The following is a 22,123-nucleotide window of genomic DNA, read 5'->3' on the forward strand; positions in this document are numbered from 1 at the left end:
CAACTCCAGGGTTCAGATTAGGAGAGTCTAACACGGACCTCATTGCTGTGGCATGACTGCCATCTGGCTGCAGCACACAGGAAATGAGACATGGCAGGCTCAGGCTGAACAAGGAAGGAGTGCAAAAAAACCGGACCCCCCGCAGGTGTCAAAAGGAGGGCTTTGAGGATCCATGCAATTGCTGCGTCAGAAGAACAGGCAAGGATTAAAAGAGGGGGTTGATCAGGCCTGGTTCAATCAGAATTCACAACATAGGCTGGACTGGGACAGCCAACAGTGCTGGGGAGAAAAGCAGACACCACACAGCAGGTATTGAGATAAAAAGTGTTTTGCAAGCAACTTCACCACCACCGCCAGGTCATAAAAACAGTACAGCACTCTCTAAAGATTGGCACTGCACATTCCATCTGGTTCCAAGAATTACTATCCCTTGAGATTACATTGAGGGCCTCGCTGATGTGTGTTCTCTTTCTCTCACTCACTCACTCACACACAAACACACACACGTGTCCATACAGGGCTCATGCCCTCTCCATCAGCCACCACCCAAGAATCATCGCAGCTGCAACAACAAAGAGAGCAGCTTGTAGGACAGTCACCAGCAGTTTCCACAGCGCTGCTCACAGAACCTCCCTCCCACCCAGAGTCCAATTGTTCCTTTGATTCACCCTCCACAGGAAACACAAAGAAAACATTGGGTTTGCTCATTGCTGGGATATACAAATGGCTACCGCCCCGCCCGCCCCGCCCCTCAAGCTTCGGAGCAATCAAGTGCGATCCCCTTAACCACACTTTCAGTAAAAGCAATTGGAAGTTCAGGACACCCAAGGACCTCGGAAAACTCCTATTTCCCTGCATGCCTAACTGCGATCAGCGTCGTTCACGGGGTCGGCTGTTTAAGAGGCACTGCGGTCGGATCCGTCCTCCATTCAGCACCTCTCAGGTGTGCAGGCTGCCCATTGCGTCTCCCCGAGGCTACCCTGCTTGCGCCTCTCAATCCAAAAAATATATATAATTTTTAAAACGATACACCGCGTGGGCTCTTCTGCAGGATATACAAGAATGGAATGGACTCGAGACCACAGGCATACATTCTTCTTTTAAGTAGTCTTTGGAAATGAGAAAGCTAAACTAACGCTGTGGGGTGGGCTCTGGTGCACGGCGTGGGCTCACGAAAGAGAGAGGACAGCAGGAGCAACGTGGGCAGCCAAACAGGCAGCATCCAAAGGATTGAGGAGGGAGGTGGACCTTCTGCTGGTTCAGACCCAGGAAGAGCAACCACAAGTCTCTGCAAGAGCTGATTGTCTTTAACACAGCGCAGGGCCAGAGAGTCACGCAGCCGACCGCCGCCGGATGACGAAGGCTCCGCGCTGGAGCTGTCCAAGGTAGATCCGCATTTTTGTGCTGTCGCTGGTTTTCCTCACCCAGATCTGCGAAGGTTTGGGGGAGGGGGGGGGGACAAAAGGAAAGTCAACTTTTTGTGTTTTCATCTGGGTTGGATTATACAGTCCGCGCTTCCGTGAAAATATATCAAGCTGGTAAAAACCACAAGCGGTTGGGATAAAAATCAGCAAAGCATCAGTTAAAAACAACAATGAAATGTCAGTAAATAGTTGGGTGAAAAATAAACCATGTTGCACCTCTTTACCCTGGCAAAGCATTATATTATATTTTATTATATTATATTAATAATAACTTTATTATTCAAATACTGCCCATTTGACTGGGATGCCCCAGCCACTCTGGGCGGCTCCCAGCAGAATATTAAAACGACGATCAAACATCAAACATTCCCTCAACAGGGCTGCCTTCAGATGTCTTCTAAAAGACAGGTAGTTGTTTATTTCCTTGACATCTGATGGGAGGGCATTCCACAGGGCGGGCGCCACTACCGAGAAGGCCCTCTGCCTGGCTCCCTGTAACCTCACTTCTAGCAAGGAGGGAACCCCTTTCCCAGGGATTCAAGGTGGCTTACACAAATTAAAACAACATTGGTAAAATACAAGAAGCTAAGAACATACAAATGGTAATTGTTAAAAACTAATTAAACACTAACAGAAATAAAATATAAAAAACAAATCTTTTAAAATACAGATAAAAAAGCAAAGCACTATTAAAAGCCCTCTCCTTAAAAAAACCCAGTAATTTCCCAGAGACCTGTCAGAATAAGAGTCTTCACTGATGATACCTGAGGTATGTATTTTTAGGACCTATCTTATTTCTGTGATTGTATGTTGTTTTAAACTTTTTTTAAGGTTGTGTATTAGTTGGAACACATCCTGAGACCTTAAGGTGAAGGACGGGTGTAGCAGCAGCAGCAGCAGCAGCAACAGCAGCAGTAATAATAATAATAATAATAATAATAATAATAATAATAATAATAATAAGAGGCCTGTCTTTGTAATACAATTAGGGCTGGCAGAGACCCTTGTCTGAAACCCTGGGGAGCTGCTGCCAGTCAGTGTGTGCAACACTAAGCTGCACAGACTAATTTTCTAGCTAGGTGCAAGGCAGCTTCCTATGCTCCCCAAATTCCCTTTTTCTTGTTGGAGGTGTCGGGGATGGGACCTGGGGCCATCCTGCACCCAAGGCAGGTGCACTACAGCCTCTCTCATACGGTCTTACAGCAATTATTTCATTTCCTGCTGAAATACGAAAGACAAAATGCACCTTTTCCCTAAGCTGACCTAAGAAATACGTCACGCCTACTTAAAGTGGCCGGCGCCAGAAGAATCCTTCTCCCCAAGTTTGGGCACGTCTCCGGCAACAGGGCGAGTTGGGACTTAATTTCAATTATGCGGGCACCTAACCGCATTAAGATGCTTATTGTTAATGTTAATAAGAGCGAAATTGCTAAATTTGATTTAAGGTTATGTTCTAATGCATCTCTCGGTACGACGTTGCACGCTCATTTGAATAATCACCCACTGAACATAATGACATCTTTGTGACTAGTTTCATTATTAATTGAAAGAGACACTTTGAATAGCAGCCATAACTCACGAGCCTGAGCGAGCCGTACAAAATGTTTTCCTTTTAATTGCCCACTTGTTTCAGTTCCCATGTTTTGCTCGAGGCAGGGTTTTATGCAGCTTCGTGGAGTTGGAAGGGGCCACGAGGGTCATCTAGCTAAACCCCACGCAATGCAGGAATCTTTGTGCCCAATACGAGGCTTGAACCCACGGCACCAAGATCAAGAATCTCACGCTCTACGTGATAGAGTGGCTTGCCAAATTATTGGAGTACTACAATATATCCAAAACAATGGGAGAAATTGGAGGGATCTCAAAAGAGAAGATAGACAAGGATTGGAAGGTGTTTAAAGGATACTTGCAAAACCATATTGAAAAATCAGAACTCCTATTAGAATAAACAAGTTCCATTTTAAATACTGAAATACTAAATAAGATGGATAACAATGTGTAATAGAAAAAGAAGCATGAAATTAGGTTAAAGGTGTGTGAAAGAAAGTAATAGAAGTGGAAAGAAATTGCAACTGAGTAGACTGGAAGTCTAACACAAAGATGGGGTGAGGGGTGGTGGATGGTGATGGGAAAAGGAATTATTTGTGGGATTGAGTGTAGGTATGTTTGAACATTTTTAAGGATTGTATGAAATGTATGTTTGTATGCTTGTATATTTGCAACATGTGTGTATTAATGCTGAATTATTTTAACAATAAAAACTTTTTTTAAAAAAAGAATCTCACGCTCTACGTGAGCTACACCACATGTATGGAGAAAGGCAGATAAAAATTTAAGAGGAGATTTGACAGAATTGCTGTGTCTTTTCCCTTTACCTGTGCGAATAGCAACCTTGCCAATAAGCTGCTGAGGCACAAAGACTCAGAGCTGGAATGGACTATGAGGACTATTCTAACCCAACCGCCTGCAATGCAGGAATCTCTCGCCCAATGTGGGTCTCGAACGCACAACCCTGAGGTTAAGAGTCTCATGCTCTACCAACTGAGATACAGTGGTACCTCGGGTTACATACGCTTCAGGTTACATATGCTTCAGGTTACAGACTCCGCTAACCCAGAAATAGTGCTTCAGGTTAAGAACTCTGCTTCAGGATGAGAACAGAAATTGTGCTCCGGCAGCGCGGCGGCAGCAGGAGGCCCCATTAGCTAAAGTGGTGCTTCAGGTTAAGAACCGTTTCAGGTTAAGAATGAACCTCTGGAATGAATTAAGTACTTAACCCGAGGTACTACTGTAAACAGATGAAGATTATTTTGCTTCCTTGGCCCCTTTTGTGAAATATGGGATGAGCCAGGAAGTGTGGCCACTGGTCTTTGGTTAAGAACGCAGGGGGGAGTTTTATACAGAGTTGGACCACTGGTTCATTTAGCTCCGGACCATCTGCACTGGCTGGCAGTGGCTCTCTCCAAGGTTTCAGGAAGGGATCCTTCTTTTGCTAGCCATACCTGGGGATGCTGGAGATTGAAAATGGGCTCTTCTGCATGCAAATCAGAGGCTCTACCACTGAGCCAAGGCCTTTCTTTTAAAAAAGAGAGTAAGAGTCTAGTTCTCATGGTTCTTATTAAAGGGCTGGATGAAATAGGAACACGGGAGGTTGTCAAATGTCAATCAGAACATCCAGCTCGGCACTGTCCATCTAGAGAGCACCACAGCCATAAAATGGGTGCCTCCCACAATTTCCTGTTGGTATTTCTACCTGGCTGTGTTGGAGTCAACAGCATACCAAGCCAAGAATAAAATCCAGAACAAAAACACAAGCAACCAACTGGGTAGAGGGGAAAGCAGAAACAGTCTGAGCAACTACAACTCAAATCTTATGCTACCCTACTCTTCTTTGAAGGAACGTACAGAGTAGAAATCTAGTAAGTAATAAAGTAATTCAGCAGAGGGGTGGTGGAGGTATAAACGACTGCTAGACTTTTGAAAAGCTGGGATCAAGTTCATCAACTTTGCTGAATAATTAAACTCAATAGTTTTAATTGGATTTTGACTAATTGTGCAATTAATTGTTACTGGTTTGATTTTTATTGTGTTATTATCTTCTGTAGAGGGTTATGCCAACCACTATTCTGACTACTTTCTATAGGGTAGGAGGTACTGGGGAGGGGATGAGTTTAGGAAAGCAAGGGAGGAGGAGGCCTGAAAAAAAAATCTCCTGGTCTAGACCAGGGTTTCCCAAACTTGGGTTTCCAGCTGTTTTTGGACTACAACTCCCATCATCCCTAGCTAGCAGGACCAGTGGTCAGGGATGATGGGAACTGTAGTCCAACAGCTGGAGACTCGTGTTTGGGAAGCCCTGGTCTAGACCAAACCCCCAATGCATTCACCAAGGTCTCCCTGACTCGCTTTAACTGAAGATGCGGCAATTATTTTTCCAAAGAGAGGATCAGATGATGTGCGCAAGCAAAGAATGAGCTACATTTATGGGGTTCAGGAAGGTTTGGAACAATCTCTAAGAGGCCTTGTAGGTGATGCCTGGTCGCCACTGGCCTCTGCCAGGGCCTTTTTGATGGTGGCTCCATGATTGTAAAATCCCCTCCCTGGTAAAGTGTATCTGCCTGTGCCATTGACTTTCCGCAGAAATGGTGAAAATGTTGCTATTTGCACCCAAACATTTGATGGCTGAAGGATATTGCTACCGGCAACCCTGAAATCACTGGTTTTTTTAAAAGTTTTTTCAGAATGTTTTTAAATTGTTTTATTGATGTGTCTGCCACCCTGGGCTCTTTCAGGAAGAAGTGTGGGATATAAATTCAGTCCATCAGCTGTCAGCTCTTGGCACATAAACTGGGATGGAGAACTAGATAAAGAGCTTCACTTAGTTACCGAAGAGTAATTGTGTTTTAAAAAAATATATGGTCAGATGAAGAGTTTCGGCTTAATAAATGCATCTCACTTCTAATTCCCAAAGCTCTGCCACCAATTGCTGCCATGCAATTGACTAGACAGAAGATTCAGTACCATATTTTTCGCTCTATAGAACACACCCAACCATAGGACGCACCTTGTTTTAGAGGGGGAGAACAAGAAAAAAAAAATCTCCCCCTCTCTGCTCAGCGCCCCTTCAGCGAAGCGGCAGGAGAAACGGAGCCCCTTCCATTTCTCCTCCCGCTTCGCTGAAGGGGCGCTGCGCAGCTCTCCCTCTCTGCTGAAGCCAGGAGAGTCTTGCTCTCCCAGCTTCAGTAAAAGGAACCTGAAGCCTTTGGAGTGCAGCGCAAGTTCCCACTGTGCTCCAAAGGCTTCAGGAATAGCCGCCTGAAGCCTTTGGAGCGCAGCGGGAACTTGCACTGCACTCCAAAGGCTTCGGGTTCCTTTCACTGACCCAAAGCCTTCGGAGAGCAACGCGAGTTCCTGCTGAAACTCTAAAGGCTTCAGGAGGCTATCCCTGAAGCCTGGAGAGCGAGAGGGGTCAGCGAAAGCAACGTAAAGCCTCCAGAGCGTGGAGGGAGCGCTCCCTCTGCGCTTCGGAGGCTTTGCGTTGCTATCGCTGAAGCCAAGGAGCCTGCATTCGCTCCATAGGACGCACACACATTTCCCCTTAATTTTTGGAGGGGGAAAAGTGCATCCTATAGAGCGAAAAATACGGTATTTTGCTCCAAAAGCTGCATTCATCCTGCCACTGGAAAAGAGTCAGGTGGCTACATAAACAAGCACACTTCGCTTGTGTGCATACCATAATTTAAAGCACAGTGCCGCCGCCCGGTAAAGAATTCTGAGAACTATAGTTTACCCCATGGAGCTGCAATTCCGAACACCTGTAACAAACTACAGTTTCCATAATTCGGGGGGGGGGTGTACACAGCCAGAGGCAAGAAAATTAATAATATTTTGTCATGGTCCACAACCCCATTGAATGCCAACCCCTTAGGCTTCACACATGGCATCTGCCTGCAAAACTCACTGAAGACCCGAGCTTACCTCATTGGCTCCCACGGAACTGATCACACAGCTGATTTTGGTGTTCTCTTTTGACTCCAGATAAATAGCCTGGCTTTTGTGATACCTGCAAGTAAAGGTTAAGAGCTGTGAGTCTACTTGACACTCTGAGACCGCCCAAGATCCCAGCTTACAAAAATCATCCTCTGTCCCCCACTCCCCGCAAATGAGAATGAGCCATTTGCCTCCCGAAAAAGGAACATTTTAATCCAGGGGCAGTTGATGTTGTGCCTTGCAAATGTTGCTGGACTCTAAACTCCCATCATGCCCAGCCAGCAAGGTCAATGGTCAGGGATTATGGGCCACCAGATTGGCTACCCCCATCATCACACACCCACTCATTTTGCTTTGACCTTAACAGCTATTATTTATGCCTTGACACTTGAGATTTCGTATTTTTAGGGGCCTCTCCCACTTTTGCGATTGTCATTTGATTTTAATGTTGTATTTCAAATTGTTGCAACCCACCCTGGGAACCTGGGGGTGAAAGGCGATTAGTAAATAAATACTAATAATTTATAAAAGTGTTCTGGGTGCAAGACTATCTCATTCAGAGGCACAACTAGCAACTCGGGAGAAGGGCAGAATGGATGCAACAGGGTGAAGACCTGGCCATAACACAAAAAGCTTTTGATAGTGTACTGTGGTGCAAATGCAGTAATGCCCTTTGTCTGCAAACTATGAGCAATGCAGCTGACTCATTCCCCTCTCTAAACTGTGGTTTAGCATTCAAGAATTCTTCAAATGTATAAACACAACAGCATTCCACAGACTACACCGGCCGCTTTCTCCTGCTTCAAATTTATTATGGCTTCTGCTTTTTAAGGTTTAATGACAGCCAGTGTGCTCTTCACTGCAGGGAATACTGATGAAATGTAGCCATTAGCAAAGGGGCTTATAAGTGCAGACAAGATGCGGAGAGAAATGGGAAATTTGGGGTTATCAGATAGTCTGTATGTGCTATCTCTCTCTCTTTTTTTTAATTATATGCAAGAAAAACTACAGGAGTTCAATATAGGACCCAAACTGGAGTTCAACAGAGCCTCATATTCAAAAGGGGAAATGGTGGATTGTCCAGAAACCAAATCCATGTGTTTATTGCATGCTGTGGGAAAAACAATCTTTATTAAATTTCTCAGTGATCCAAACACTGCAGCCTCTAGGCCACGAACAATAAAACATGAAATAACAAACCAATAGGTGACTAATAATCAACAAAGAAATCAGTCAAACAGTTAATTTGAACCTGCCATCCACACACTCCACCATCAATTTATATAGGGAGCAAAATAATAAAAATACATTAAGTAGTTTTAAAGATCTCTTAAAAGCTTCCCTGAGCTTCTCTCAGGGAAAAGGATCTCCTTTGCTGGGTGCTGAAATGCAATTAACACAGGTGCCAAGTGAGCTTCCTGAGGGCAGCATTCTACAAAGCAGGAAGGGGGCAGAAACCAATGCAAAGACCCTCTCTGCATAGTTTACACCATCTGTGTTGAATCCATCAGAGTTCTATTTAATGTCGTGTCCGAGGGCAAAACGCGGTGAGGTGCCAGTCACAGGATTAACAATGTGAATCGTATTTTAAAAGTAATGTAAGATCTCCCTTGCACCTCCAATCTGCTTTTTTAAAGCCACTAATGCAATTGCTAATTGTGCAAAATGAAGACTTCTCTCATTTAGCCCCCCCGATTCTGGTGTTATGAAAAGGTGTGGGCGGAGAGAAAAGACATCACTCAAATCTGCACACCATCTATGCGCTCATCATTTGATGGACGTCTTTTACATTCTATTTCTTCTCCAATCATGTCACAATAGCGCACGATTTCCAGCAGCCACGTTATCACAGAGCAAACAGAGCGTGCTTGCTATAAACTGGGGACACACAGGATGGTGGAAAAGCGGACCCGAGTTCCTGCACACAGTCTGCATTTCAGCCACCAAGTCACCTTTTTAATTACAAAGAGTTTGCTGGATCAGGCCAATGGCCCACCCAGTTCTCCATCCTGTTCTCACAGTGGCTGACCACCAGAAGCCTGTAAGAAACCCTCATGCAGGATCTGAGCACAAAAGCCCTCTCCCCTCTTGTGTTTTCCAGCAGCTGATATCCAGAAACATTTCTGCCTCCAACCACAGAGGCAGAACATAGCCACCATGGCAAGTAGCCACAGAGAGCTTTCTCCTCCATGAATTTGCCTAATCCGCTTCTAAAGCCATCTAGGTTGGAGGCTTTAAAAGAAGGTTAGGCAAATCTGTGGAGGGCAAAAGCAATATGCTCTGCTTTCAGAGTTTTGCAAGGAAGAAATCTGCCAAATACGAATAAAAAGGTCACAGGGAAGTCATTCTTTTGCCATCAGGAGGAAGGAAGGACAGGAAGAAAGAAGGACAGAAGGAATATAGAAAAAAGGGAGCATTCAATTCTCAGGCTGACGTTTCATTCCATTTTGACACTTGACAGATTTTAATATGCACTCAAAATGTTGTCATCCCACACCAAGATGTTATTTTTAAAATATTAACTACCCTGCCGAGGCATCATTACAATCAATAACCAAAAAAGAAATCTTACAGCAAAGGGTGGGGGAGTGCAGTGTTGATCTTGAGGAATAGGAATGCTAGGAAAGGGGAAGGAAAAGGGCCAACAGTGACACTCGGAAGGAAATCAAGCCGTTAACAGCAAGGTGAAATCGAGACACACATATATATACTATCCTGGGGGCATGGAAAGCCAGTGCGATGGGGCAGAGTATTTGACTCAACATTTCGATGCCCTGTTCAGCCACGGTGGTCAGGCATTTTCCTTAGCCATAAGCCTGCCTTGCAGGGAGGCTGGTGAGCACATGAACATGCCCCACATGCGCTCCCCACACCACCACTGAGCTTCTTGGAGGACAATGCAGTGTTTCCCCCTGGTAGGTAGAATGCTGCCTTCCACTCAGGCAGACCACTGCTCCATCTAGATCAGTGTTGTCAACACTGACTGGCAGCAGCTATCTTCCAGGATTTCAGACAGGCTGCCCCTCCCAGCCCTAACTGGAGATGCCGGGGACTGAACCAGGGACCTTCTGTATGCCAAGCAGATGCTCTACCCCTAAGCTACGGCCCTTCCCTTGTATGGACCCATTCACAGCCCAGCTTAAATAAGGCGTGTGGGCTGGGTCTTCTTTCTGCAGGCAATCTCACAGAAAACTTTCCTCGAGCGAGATCAAGGATGGCTTCCAGCACAGAGCAGGCAAGGAGCCTATTCGGTTTAAGAAGCCGAGTCTCGAATGGGAGAAAGTACGGAATGCAACTGGGATGACTGAAACCCCCTTCAACGCTAATTAGCTGATGAGTTCAGACAACCGCCCATATGGCAAGTACGCTAATGCTGAAGGTTTTAATTAAATTTCACTGCAAAGGATTAGGCAGGGTGGGATCCAGCTAAACAGCACTGTGAGAAAAAGGGCTTTCGGCTTTGCAAAGGTACTCCCCTCCTCCTTGCGCACCTGCCTGGGCTTCCCTAAATCCTGTTTAGGGTTCCCTCAAACTTCCAGAGCAAAGCGAGCCAGTGTGGTGTAGTGGTTAGCGTGTGGCACTGGGACCTGGGAGACCAGGGTTCAAATCCCCACTCAGCCAGTCGCTTTCTCACACTTAGCCCTGCCTTCACAGCAGTGTTGTGAGGATAAAATGAGGAGAGCTATGAATACCACCTTGAGCTCCTTGGAGAAGAAAGGAGCTATAAATGCAATAAACAAATAATTTTTGGGAGGGCACGGGGAGAGGAGGAGGGGGCCTGAAGTTCCATTGTACTCATGGAAATCCTTGCACTAGTGGATCTGTTCAGCTAGACACTGCCCTCCTCTCTCCCCAAAAAATTACTGTTTTGGGCACCTTCAGTTATGTCGTCACTTCTTTTTTTAAAGATCTTAAATCTGACAGCAGAAACCCTCCCCAACTTGCACTGTCAGAAAAATTAACAGCTGTGAGTCAAATAAATAGAGGAAAAGTTATGTTTCTTTCTGTTTGGCACTTGCTTGTTATATATTTAACAACTGGCGGAGAGGGGATTCAACCTCCTGAAAAAAGAGAAAACCTTCTGGTATTATTTATTACCTAAGCGTCTGTGGCCACAACCATCTCAAAATGTGTCCTCCATCTACATCTCTTTCCCCCTTGCTACTGACATCTTTCTGGATTTGGCAATAGATGGCCTTCTCAGAATATATTATTTCTCTAGCTCTGTGATTTCAATATGCATAGCTTCACTATTAAGACTCAATTTCATTTATTTTTCTGTATTATTCCTTTGTAGTTTCTTTTCTTATGTTTTACTTGTTCCTGCTGCATATTTTGAGTCTTGTATAGGAGTATTTTTTCCTCTCTAATGAAAAATTCCCAATAAACAAACCCAGCGCTATCCTTTTTCAATAGGACTTATTTTGAGCAAACTGGCTAGCTAAAATCTAAAGAACTGCTTCAGATGCGCCTAAATCTGAGGTTTTTTGATACTTCCCCTCGCCTTCCAACACCAGACTTCCTTGGCACCCACAAAGCACTTCAGAACCTCCCTGCAGTTTTAAAAAAATGGCTTTCTGTGTGGCTCAGAGGGATGCTGGCCCAAAGCTCCCTAGAGTTTTGGATGGAAATAGTGATGGGGGTCATTTGAGGCCAGAGAGAATGCCATTCTTAGGCCATGACTAAGGGATCATAAGGCTTGGTGTGAAAAACACTGCAATTTACAGGAGCCGGACATTATCAGAAACCAGATATTCTTCCTCCATTCTTGGAGGTGCATTTACTTCGACAACGCTTTTCAGAGAAGAGATCCAATTAGGGGAAAAAAAGGATTGGCACAGCAGATCTATGGAGATTTGCAAGGGATTCACCAGGCCAACAATGAGTCGGGGGGGGGGGGGAGAAGGGTTACATGTCCAGGCTTAGGGGTGGTCAGTAGTATGTTCCCAAGGCCACCCTATGTCTATTGTTGGATGAGCTCAATGAAATATTTGGGAGCTGCTGCTATATTTGGGAGCCCTGCTATATTCTGCAGACCAGTCTGGATTCTTACATAAAGGGGTGGTCTCTAAAAGGCACATTACTGCTAAAAACACGCAAACCATTTCCTCCCAAGCCTCCTCCCATGGAAAATAATTTCTGATCTCATTCTGCCACCTTGTGGCAAAAATGCTTCTGAGAATGAGAATAAAAGATGTAGTGTTCCAATTCTAGACACTCACTTAATTTACAAATCTATTCTCCTTTTGTTGGTGTTAAAAAGTTAAGAATGGAGTGTAACCTTTTTGAAGATTATATGTCAAAATATTGTTCTAAAAATGACATGCTAATAGGCTTAGAATAAAAAAGTAAGCAATAACAAAACCAATAAAGAAAGAAGGAAAAATCAGAATTTAACAAAAATAATTTATTATAGAATGCAAGGGGGAAAAGGTAGAAAGAAATATAAAGAAGTTGAATTGCTGTGGAGGGAACTAGAGGGTGGGTGGTGGGTTTTATAATTAAGTGTATAATTATGCAGCTGTTGTAATTTAGATATTATATTTTATGTGAGGGAATCATTGGGAATTTTGGTTATTATCTATATATGTTAAGTTTCAATGAAGATTTTTCGGGGGAAACGTAGTGTTCCAGAACTTCTGTTGTAACTTTGACCTGAACCCCTAAAAAACGGGGGTAGATCACTGCCAGATTTTAATTCTGAAAGTAGATCGCAGTCTCTCGGGAGTTGGCCACCCCTGTGTTAGTGGATCGGTGATCAATTTAGATGCCCTCCAATGTGATGATTCCAGATGCTGCAGGACAACTTGCCCCTATGGGAAGCCCACAAACAGGATCTGAGTGTCAGAGCGATTCTTCCCTCCGGCAATTTCCAGCAACTGGTATTCAGACACATTAGTGCCTCCAAAAGTGGAAGAACATAACCATCAGGGTTAGAAGCTGCTGATTGCTATGCTACGAGGATATGGCTACCATGTGCTCTACTACTGAGCTGCCTATAAGAACACAGGAATAGCCTGGCTACTGGTCTACCTAGACCAGCATCCTATTCTCACAGTGGCCGACCATGTCTGTGAGAAATGCACAAACAGGACTCCAGCACAAGAACACTCCCCTCTCTTGCGGTTTCCAGCAACTGGTATTCAGAGAAGCATTGGTGCCTCTGGAGGAGGAGGAGAATATGATTACTCCTGTCTGAATGGAGGATAGAGAGGGGTGTGCAAGTATAGAAACTAGCCTACTGTAGAGGTAAAATTCACATTAATCACTCAGCCCACTTTTTGCCTCCGGCCCCAACTTCTGCATGTGGCCCTCGGGAGGCTGTCCAGATGTGAATGTGGCCCTTGGGCTGCAGAAAGGTTCCCTACCCTTGCTGGAAAGGGATGAGCAGGCAAGCCCAGGGGTACCTTTCATGGCCTGACTAAAGGCACATAAGACTGCAATGCCCTCCAGTCACTGATTGGGTAATGCAAGGAATCAGATCTACCCTATACCTTCTGGTTATTAAGCACTATGGCAAGAAAAAAACAGAAAAAGAAAAAAATCTTGCTTGTTGGAAGCAGGTGAGAGGGAAAGGGGGAGTAAGATGAGCAATGCAGAACATAAAAAGAGGAGTGCAGCACCCCCTGATAGAAGTTTAAAGCCTTTACATATCTTAGGGCTAGGCCAACAATTATCCGGAAAAACCATTTCCTGATAATTCTTTACAAGTCTTCTTGAAGTGCTGGGAGAATTGCCACCCCCACCAAAAAAAATCATATTCAATTACAGTGGTGCCCCGCAAGACGAATGCCTCGCAAGACGGAAAACTCGCTAGACGAAAGAGACGACAATGTCTTGCGAGTTCCTGCTTTTCCCCCCCTCCCACCTCCTTTTTCTAAGCCGCTAATCCGCTTATCAGCTGATCCGATCAGCAGATAAGCCGCTAAAAGCCGCTAATCCGTCAATGGGCTTGCTTCGCAAGACGAAAAAACCGCTAGGCGAAGAGAATCACAGAACGGATTCTTTTCGTCTTGCGAGGCACCACTGTATATGCCCCACCCCGACCTCTTCAGACTGTGAATGAAGTAGCACAGTTGTTCATCCTGCCTTAATTATATTTAGTTTTAATATTGTGGAAGCGAACCCTTGTAGAACTGAGCAGGGAGGACGATGGGAAGAAGACTAGAATTAGTCAGCTCTGCCCTATTATTGACTCTGGCGCCACCTACTGTTGATCTCCCTGCTGTCCAGCCTACCATTCTCAAGGGGCCCCAGTCAACACTGCATGAGTATGAACCAACAACTGAGCTTAATTCCATGTTAGCAGAGTCAAAATTTTATCAGTTGAGAACTCTCTTGGGGGGGGGGGGCACCTCAAAAATGTTGAATAATTCCACTCCTCTTCCGTCCACATTTCACCACGCGCAAATAGGATGGAGAATTTCTGAGAGGCCATTTTCCACTTCGCCCTGAAAGAAACCTAGGCAGTTGACTTACACCAGGCATAGGCAAACTCGGCCCTCCAGATGTTTTGAGACTCCCATCATCCCTAGCTAAGAGGACCAGTGGTCAGGGATGATGGGAGTTGTAGTCCTAAAACATCTGGAGGGCCGAGTTTGCCTATGCCTGGCTTACACCAAGTCAAGTCAGTGGTTCTCCAGAGTTTTGGACAGGAGACTCTCCCATCCTATTTGGAGATGTTGGAGACTGGACCTGGGACCTTTTGAAGCCACAACAGATGCTCTGACCACTGTGATACAACCCTTCCAACACTGTACATAGAAGGGGTAAGGCTCCTGGATGTTCCTCCATGAAATTGCTCCTTCTTTGGCCCTTTCTATCCTTTGATCCTGGCCATCTCTAATGCCGCTACAGCTCAGAAGGCCGTGACAATCAGAACACCCCGCACCGAGTCTTACCATCTTTTATCGTAGTACAATTTGCCATCTTCTATCCTTGCCTCAAACCGCTGTGCTGGGGATTCGGCAGGCGTGGCCGGCAGGTGTTCTGGTGATGAAGGAGACGCTGGAATAGAAGAGTGAACTCTATACACAGTCTAACCCCTACGCAGCAGCTTATGATTCAGGCAACACTGAGAGACTGCTGGGACCTTAAGCCGACAGTGGGAAGTAAAAGTATTAAGCTTTGTGAGCAGAACACACAAGCAGAGATCCGGTTTGATTTGTGCAGGTCTACCTTGCAGAGAGTGTCAACCGGATACCCTCCAGATGTTTTCAGACTACAACTCTCATCAGCCCCAGCCAGAACAGCTGTGCTAGCTGCAGCTCATGGGAATTAACATTCCCAAACATCTGGAAAGCACCAGGTTGGCTGAGCCCTGTATTGGTGCTCCTCCAGATGGTGGTGGACTTTAGCTCCATCAACCCTGAACACTGACTGGGGCTGATGTGAGCTGCGACTCCAACAACATCTGACTGCCCATGTCTTGTATTATCTACTTAGATTAAGAGCTGCTCCCCAGGGTTCTCAGAACCCTACAAATGCAAAGCAAGTGGGTTGCCTCCACGGATTCTAGGGATCCAGCATGGCGCAAGGTTTAGAGTGGGAGCAGGGAGCCCAGGGCGCTCCAGGTATTTGCTGGATGGCCCATTATCTCTGACCATCAGGCTATGTTGGCTGAAGTCAATGTGGGTTCCACAGCTAGGAATGGCTACACTGAACTCTGGCTCCTTCCCAGTTTTGAGTTTCTGTTTCCCCCCTCTGCATAGCTGGGAATTTTGGGGGACCTGTTAGCACTGGGTGATGTGAGAGTTCCAGTCAAAACAGCAAAAGAAAGCTTTTTGATAGCAACATTCATCCAAGCATTCTGCTATTTCTTAGCTTTTCAAAGGTCATTAACTATACTCAAATCTGGACCCATTAAAATTATAACCCTATATACTCTAGCACAGCGGTTATCAACCTGCGGGTCCCCAGATGTTGTTGGACATCAACTCTCAACATCCCTGAGCTCTGGCTGTGCTAGCTAGGGGTGATGGGATTTGTAGTTCAACAACATCTGGGGACCCACAGGTTGAGAAAGGCTGTTCTAGCATAAAGCAGTCTACGATAACAATGCAGAAGGCTACTTTAGATCAGGTCAGGTTGTTTGATCCTCCAGCCCAGTTTTACCTTCTCTGACCAGCAAAAGTTCTTCTGGGTCTCCAGCAGAAGTACTTCCACCATCCCTTACTGCTTGGCGTCCTTTTAGCCAGAAATGCTGAATGTTGAGCTTGGTACCTTCTGCCCGAAAGGCAGGGGCTCCATCACTGAGTTACACACCTTCCTATCTCCTAAGCCATTTTTTGAACACACTAGGAAACCTTATTGGGGTGGGGATACCACTTACCTGGCCGTTTAGGTGATTTAAGCTATAAAAAGGAAGAACAAGAAAGTTGTTTTAGTGACTCCCTACAAGAACATAAACCAGAAGAGAAATAACTGACTTAACAGAACATTTCATGGAGGCCAACACGTCTTCTGAATGGGGATCTTTATTCCCAGCTGGCAAGTTCCAAAGACCTCAGATGCCCACTCCGCAGTAACCCACAGCAGGCTTTTAGTGTGGCTGCCTCCACTCTGTGGAGCAGAGAACAGCTGAAGATGTTTTTGTTCCAACAGGTTTCCCCAGCTGGATAAATGACGCTTTACCATGAATGTTTGCTTTGCATGGTTTTGGTTCTGCTTTAAATGTATTTGTTGTCTTTGTGTGTTTAACAGCTTTTAATTATTCTTATTGTACACGGTCTTAAGATAGTCATTTTCAAGGAAATTTAAAAATCATTAATAGTAATTAATCTGAATTAGGTTGAAATGATGCTATACACACACACACACACACACACACACACACACAGGCAACTCCCCATTTATGCGGGGGTTATGTTCTGAGGCACCGCACATTTAAAAGAAATTGCGTATATTGGGAACACCATTAAAAAAAATCAAACACGACAAACACTGCCCCCAAACCTCCTTGCCCAAACTCCAAATCTCCATAGGACTCAAAGATCAGTGCAAGGGCTCCTGGGATTGCACTTGCAAAGGCTATTGGGACTGCTAGACACTGTTTTTGCGCCATTTTTGCACTCTTTTAGGGCCGTTTTTGCCACTTCTGGGTTCGTGGGGATACGTGTGCGCATTGAATGTGTGTAAACGGGGGGTTGCCTGTAGTACATACACACACTTGCTTTTTAAAAATAATGTTTTTAGATGTGCAACTCTTATGATTGTAACCTTTGCAGATTTTTGTATTAGGTTGTAAATCACTTCTGAATGCCTCATGGGAAGCAATTCAAGTATTAAATTACTAATAATCTATTCCGACTGGCATCATGACTAGTGTTATTTCATTTTGGGCTGCAAATCTTTGGATATGTTTATTTATTAAAATGATTTTTATGCCGCCCTCTCACAAAATATCAGCACAGTTTTCACTAACATAGAACATTTTTAAAAATGAATGTAGTACAGAATTAATATCAGTACAGTGGTACCTCTGGTTGCGTATGGGATCCGTTCCGGAGGTCCAGCAGTAGAGCGCTTCTGCGCATGCGGCAAAACGCCGGAAAAATGCTTCCGGGTTTGCCGCTTATGCATCCTGAAGTTTTCGTAATCGGAGGGATACGTAAGCAGAGGTACCACTGTATATTATTAATATTCTAATATTAATTCAGTAGTGCATTTAATTTTTTTAAAAATGTTCTACCTACGATAATACGTCTCACTAATCCACCAGCCAGTCGTATTCAGTCTAAGCTACAGTGGTGCCTCGCAAGAAGAAATTAATTCGTTCTGCGAGTTTTTTCGTCTAGTGAATTTTTCGTCTTGCGAAGCACGGTGTCTGAAAAGTTTTGGAAAAGCTTCAAAAATCACCAAAAACCTCAAAAAAGGCTACCACACCGAGTTCCGAGTTGCTCCTCGAAGTCAAGTCGCAACTGTATTAACGGTGTTAAGAAAAAGGAAACAAACTTGCAAGACGTTTTCGTCTTGCGAAGTAAGCCCATAGGGAAATTCGTCTTGCGAAGCAGCTCAAAAACCGCAAAACCCTTTCGTCTAGCGAGTTTTTCGTCTTGCGAGGCATTCGTCTTGTGGGGCACCACTGTACAGCGATTCTCTACCCCTAAGGACAGGGTTTGGGGCAGGCTGACTGTAGCCAGAAAGCCTCCTGTCTACTGGCTTCCATAACTGCCTTTAGAGTCTCTGCCCAGAGTTTCTGGCTCCTTCTACATTTTAGGTCCTAGGTGGCTCTCTGGTACCCATTTTTTCTTGGAAACAGCGAAAAACCAAGAGCTGTGAGCAATGTTCGGCAGAACTGATGTCAAGAGACGACAGGGGATACTGGCCTGCTCTTCTGACAACCAAGAGATAATGTCCATTCACCTTGGACATTCTCTTTAGCAACTCTTGGGACTCAGGCTCAGGCCACTACCCTCACTGTCCTTGCTTTGAGCCCCCAAGTGTTTTGCCTAGTACACGCCCTTCAACTGAGATCATGCTTTTTGCTTGTCAGGATGGGGGGTGGAAAGGGGCATGTGAGCTTGCGTAGAAGCTAGTCTACTGTACTGATCCAAAATTTACATTCATTGCTCCACCCACTTTTGCCTCTGACCACACCCACCACTGGCATATGCCACCACCTCCCACCCCCAAAGGTTGCCCAGAAAGGAATGCGGCCCTGAGAGCCAGTGTGGTGTAGTGGTTAAGTGTCAGGCTAGGACCTGGGGGAACAGGGTTCAAATCCCCACTCAGCCATGAAGCTCATTGGGTGACAATAGGCCAATCACTCTTTCTCAGCCTAACCTCCCTCCCAGGGTTTTTCTTGGGATTAAATGAAGAGGGGGAGACGTATGTAAGCCATCTTGAGTGCTATGGAGAAAAAGGAGGGGTTTGTCTGAATAAATGAATAAAAGTAAATCACACCCAATGTACGTCAAGCACTTACCTTATTGAGAATCCTCAGATCCTCCATTATCTGTTCGTCTGTTAGCAGGTAATTTAGCTGAGGTAATCCAAATTAAGGGGGAAGTAACTTTGGAACCATGTACAAAAATGTGGCTTGCATCTCCTGGGCAGAATTTAGCCCAGGAGCAACACCCCTCTTTGTGGCTACTTCTGGGTCTCTCCTTTGCGGGGCATATCGCAGACGTGCCACAGAAGGTTCACTTGCTATGGCAGGTGAACTATTAAGCAGGCAAAGGCCGACTCTGGCTGCTAGCACTATACGGAACAGTTCACAGGGGGAGAACCCCAGGAAAGCCCCATCGCCTTGAAGCAGGCAGGACTGAGCCAAGGGGGCGTGGAGGGGACTTGTCCCAGTGAACAGAACCAAGCAAAGCCCCTGCTCTGAAGCAAAAGGGAGGAGCAACAGTGCCCCTGGATAACCTCCACCAGTAAAGGAGGACGGAGTTGCCACCTAGATGCTTTCATGGAAAGCCCAGCGGGAGAACCTGATCACAAGAGCACTCTCCCCTCCTATGGCTTCCAGCAACTGGCATTCAGAAGTTTGCTGCCTCCGACTGCAGAGGCAGAGCATAGCAGCCATTGATACCAATCTACCTTCTGCCCACCCATCTGGAGAACATAGGAAGCTGTCTTACAGTGGGCCAAGCTAATGTCCTGCTCTGATTTGCAGCAGCTCTCCATAATTTCAGGCAGAGCATCTTTCCCCCATCACCTGCTACTTAATGCTCATTAACTAGACATGTCAGAGGCTGAACTTGGGATCTCCTGCAGAAGAGCTATGGTGCAATGACCAGGCGCATTGGGTCCCACTGTCAGCCAATATGCTGTGCAGCCGCACATAGCAGGGGAAGATTTGCCAACCGATAAGCTCTCTTTTCAAGGAAAGCTCGTGCACCTATGACAAAAGCTGGATCATGGGCTGTGGCGGATCAGGTAGCTGGTCAAAGGATATCAGGGGCTGGCTTCCGCCTTTTGTCAGGGATGGGAACGGGGTCGTTTGGCCGCCTCCGCAATTTCCTTGTCATGATGGGCTTCACTTCCATGGAGTCTGAAGAAGGAAGGACAGTTTTTTTTGTAAGGTCCACAGATTGATTAATAAAAAACAGAGAAAGAGAAAAAAGAACTGTGCTTTTCCACATTAATCTTTTCTTTTTTGGGGGGGTCTCTTTCTTTCATGCAAAGACTCAGCCTGTGACTCTGCCCCTAATTTGAGAAATATAAAAGTGTATCCTTAATTTTACTCAATAAATAGTACCTACAAACCGTATGCATGGTGCAAACGTGCAATCGGGATTCAGCGGTGAAAGCTGCAATCCTATGCGGTTAGTAAAATTCCACTGAAATGAGCAGCATTTGCTTTTGAGTAAGCAGGCTTAGGGACACAGGTCACTGTTTTCTAATCAGAGTCTGCTAGCTCATTAAAATGCCCTCTCTTCACTGACAGCAGCTTTTGTAAGAACACCAGAAGCTACCTTATACAAAGTCAGGCCATTGGCCCATCTAGCTCAGTAATATCTACTGTGACCAGCCGCAGCCGTCCAGGGTTTGAGACAGGGAGTTGTTTCCCAGCCCTACCTGGAGATGCCAGGGATTGAACCTGGGGACTTCTACACGCAAAGAACATGCTCTACCACTGAGCCACAGTCCCTGTCCTAAAGGTACTTTTTTGCAGACAGTGCTTGCATGTGTTCAGAGAGGTATTTCCCCTTCTCTCAATCTAATTCATCCAATAATGCATTTTCCTCTAGGTCTCAGGAAGAAGTAGGTTTACAACGCCAACAGCTATCTGATCCTTTTTTAACTGAAGATACCAGGGACTGAACCTGGACACTTCTGGTTACAAAGCATTTGCTCCATTGCTGAGATATTAATTAACTGATTCATTTATAAGATTTCTTACCTGCCCTTCACCATAAGCTCCCTAGGCAGATTACGACAATATAATTGTACAGTTATATGCCCTCTTCCCCAAAGAGAGATGCTGGCTTTATTATATTATTTTGTATTTACCTCCTGTTAGCTCCATAGTTAGCTTCTCGCTCTCTATCATTTTCTTCTTCTCTTCCAACTCGGCAATCAAGTTTTCCTTGAGTTCAATTTTTTTATCTTCAAATTCTTTCACGGCCGCTTTCTTCTCTTTGATGTAGTTCCGTTCCACCTGCTCTGTCTGAGCCAAGCCCAAAAGAAAACAGGGACTCATCTACAGGGCAGAACCACATCAGGTACACATAGTTGCTGATAGGGGAACCACTGTGCTCGGGGTCACCAGACTGAGAAGCTGCGGAGTCGGAAGTTACACCTGACAAATGGCGCAGGCTTTCCCAAACTGTGCGATGAAACTGCTCATGTGACTTGTCACCATACGGAAAGCAAGTATGAGGACTTAAGAAGAGCCCTGATTGATAAGGCCAAAGGTCCATCTATCCCAGCATCAGTAAAGTTGGATAAATGGCCCCCAGTATCAGGCAGCCTCACTTAAGTGGAATTTTCTCCCTTTCACAAGTATATGGTGTCTGCCTATTTTAAAACACAATTTACATGTGTACTGCAAAACCAATGGCACAACCTAATAAAGGATGGAAATAACTACAGTGGTGCCTCGCAAGACGAAAAGAATCCGTTCTGTGATTCTCTTTGTCTAGCGGTTTTTTCGTCTTGCGAAGCAAGCCCATTGAAGGATTAGCGGATTAGCGCTATTAGCGGCTTATCTGCTGATCGGATCAGCTGATAAGCGGCTTAGCGGCTTAGAAAAGGGGGGGGGGGAACCAGCAGGAACTCGCAAGACATTGTCGTCTTGCGAAGCAAGCCCATAGGAAATTCGTTTTGCGAAGCATCTCCAAAACGGAAAACTCTTTCGTCTAGCGAGTTTTCCGTCTTGCGAGGCATTCGTCTTGCGGGGCACCACTGTATTCTCAAATGACTTGGGATTCATGCACCCTCAGTACTGAGCTTCTCAGGGCAAGAAAGAGGTCGATCACAATTTGCAGAATAGTTTGAACATTCTACAGCAAAGGAAAGGAGGTTCTACTCAAAATGACTGAAAAAGGGAACAGAATACATTAATGAAACCCGAGACCAACAGAAAAAGAAACACACACACACACACATACACACACTTACTTCCAGCTGGAGAAAAAGCTCTGAAAGAAAAAGAGAAAATAAGTTACATTTTTTTTGCTGAACTAAGCACATTTAACTCTAGCAAGATCTCAGAGTGGTTAGCCTAGAGTGAAAATTTTGATGACGGCAAGCTACAGGCCGTTAAG

The 22,123-nt window shown here is 45.2% G+C and overlaps 1 protein-coding gene across 2 annotated transcripts in view; it reads right to left on the reverse strand.

Moving 5' to 3' along the window:
• Positions 1-314: 314 nt before the first annotated feature.
• SUDS3 (SDS3 homolog, SIN3A corepressor complex component) overlaps positions 315-22,123 on the reverse strand; it is a 29,822-nt gene continuing 8,013 nt past the window's right edge. Inside the window, exons 5-12 of one of the 2 annotated variants that reach the window (XM_081175306.1) lie at positions 21,978-21,997; positions 20,868-21,024; positions 19,810-19,905; positions 18,838-18,899; positions 16,243-16,264; positions 14,813-14,900; positions 6,900-6,984; positions 315-1,430 (exon numbers count right to left, since the gene is read on the reverse strand). In XM_081175306.1, coding sequence (XP_081031432.1) covers positions 1,332-1,430; positions 6,900-6,984; positions 14,813-14,900; positions 16,243-16,264; positions 18,838-18,899; positions 19,810-19,905; positions 20,868-21,024; positions 21,978-21,997 — 629 coding nt within the window. In that variant the 3' untranslated portion in view covers positions 315-1,331. Of the gene's footprint in view, positions 1,431-6,899; positions 6,985-14,812; positions 14,919-16,242; positions 16,265-18,837; positions 18,900-19,809; positions 19,906-20,867; positions 21,025-21,977; positions 21,998-22,123 lie in introns of both variants that reach the window. The other variant, XM_081175305.1, reaches the window with a different exon arrangement.

The sequence above is a fragment of the Podarcis bocagei genome (genome assembly GCF_964188305.1).
Source record: "Podarcis bocagei genome assembly, chromosome: 16".
In the NCBI taxonomy this organism is placed as follows: Eukaryota; Metazoa; Chordata; class Lepidosauria; order Squamata; family Lacertidae; genus Podarcis; species Podarcis bocagei.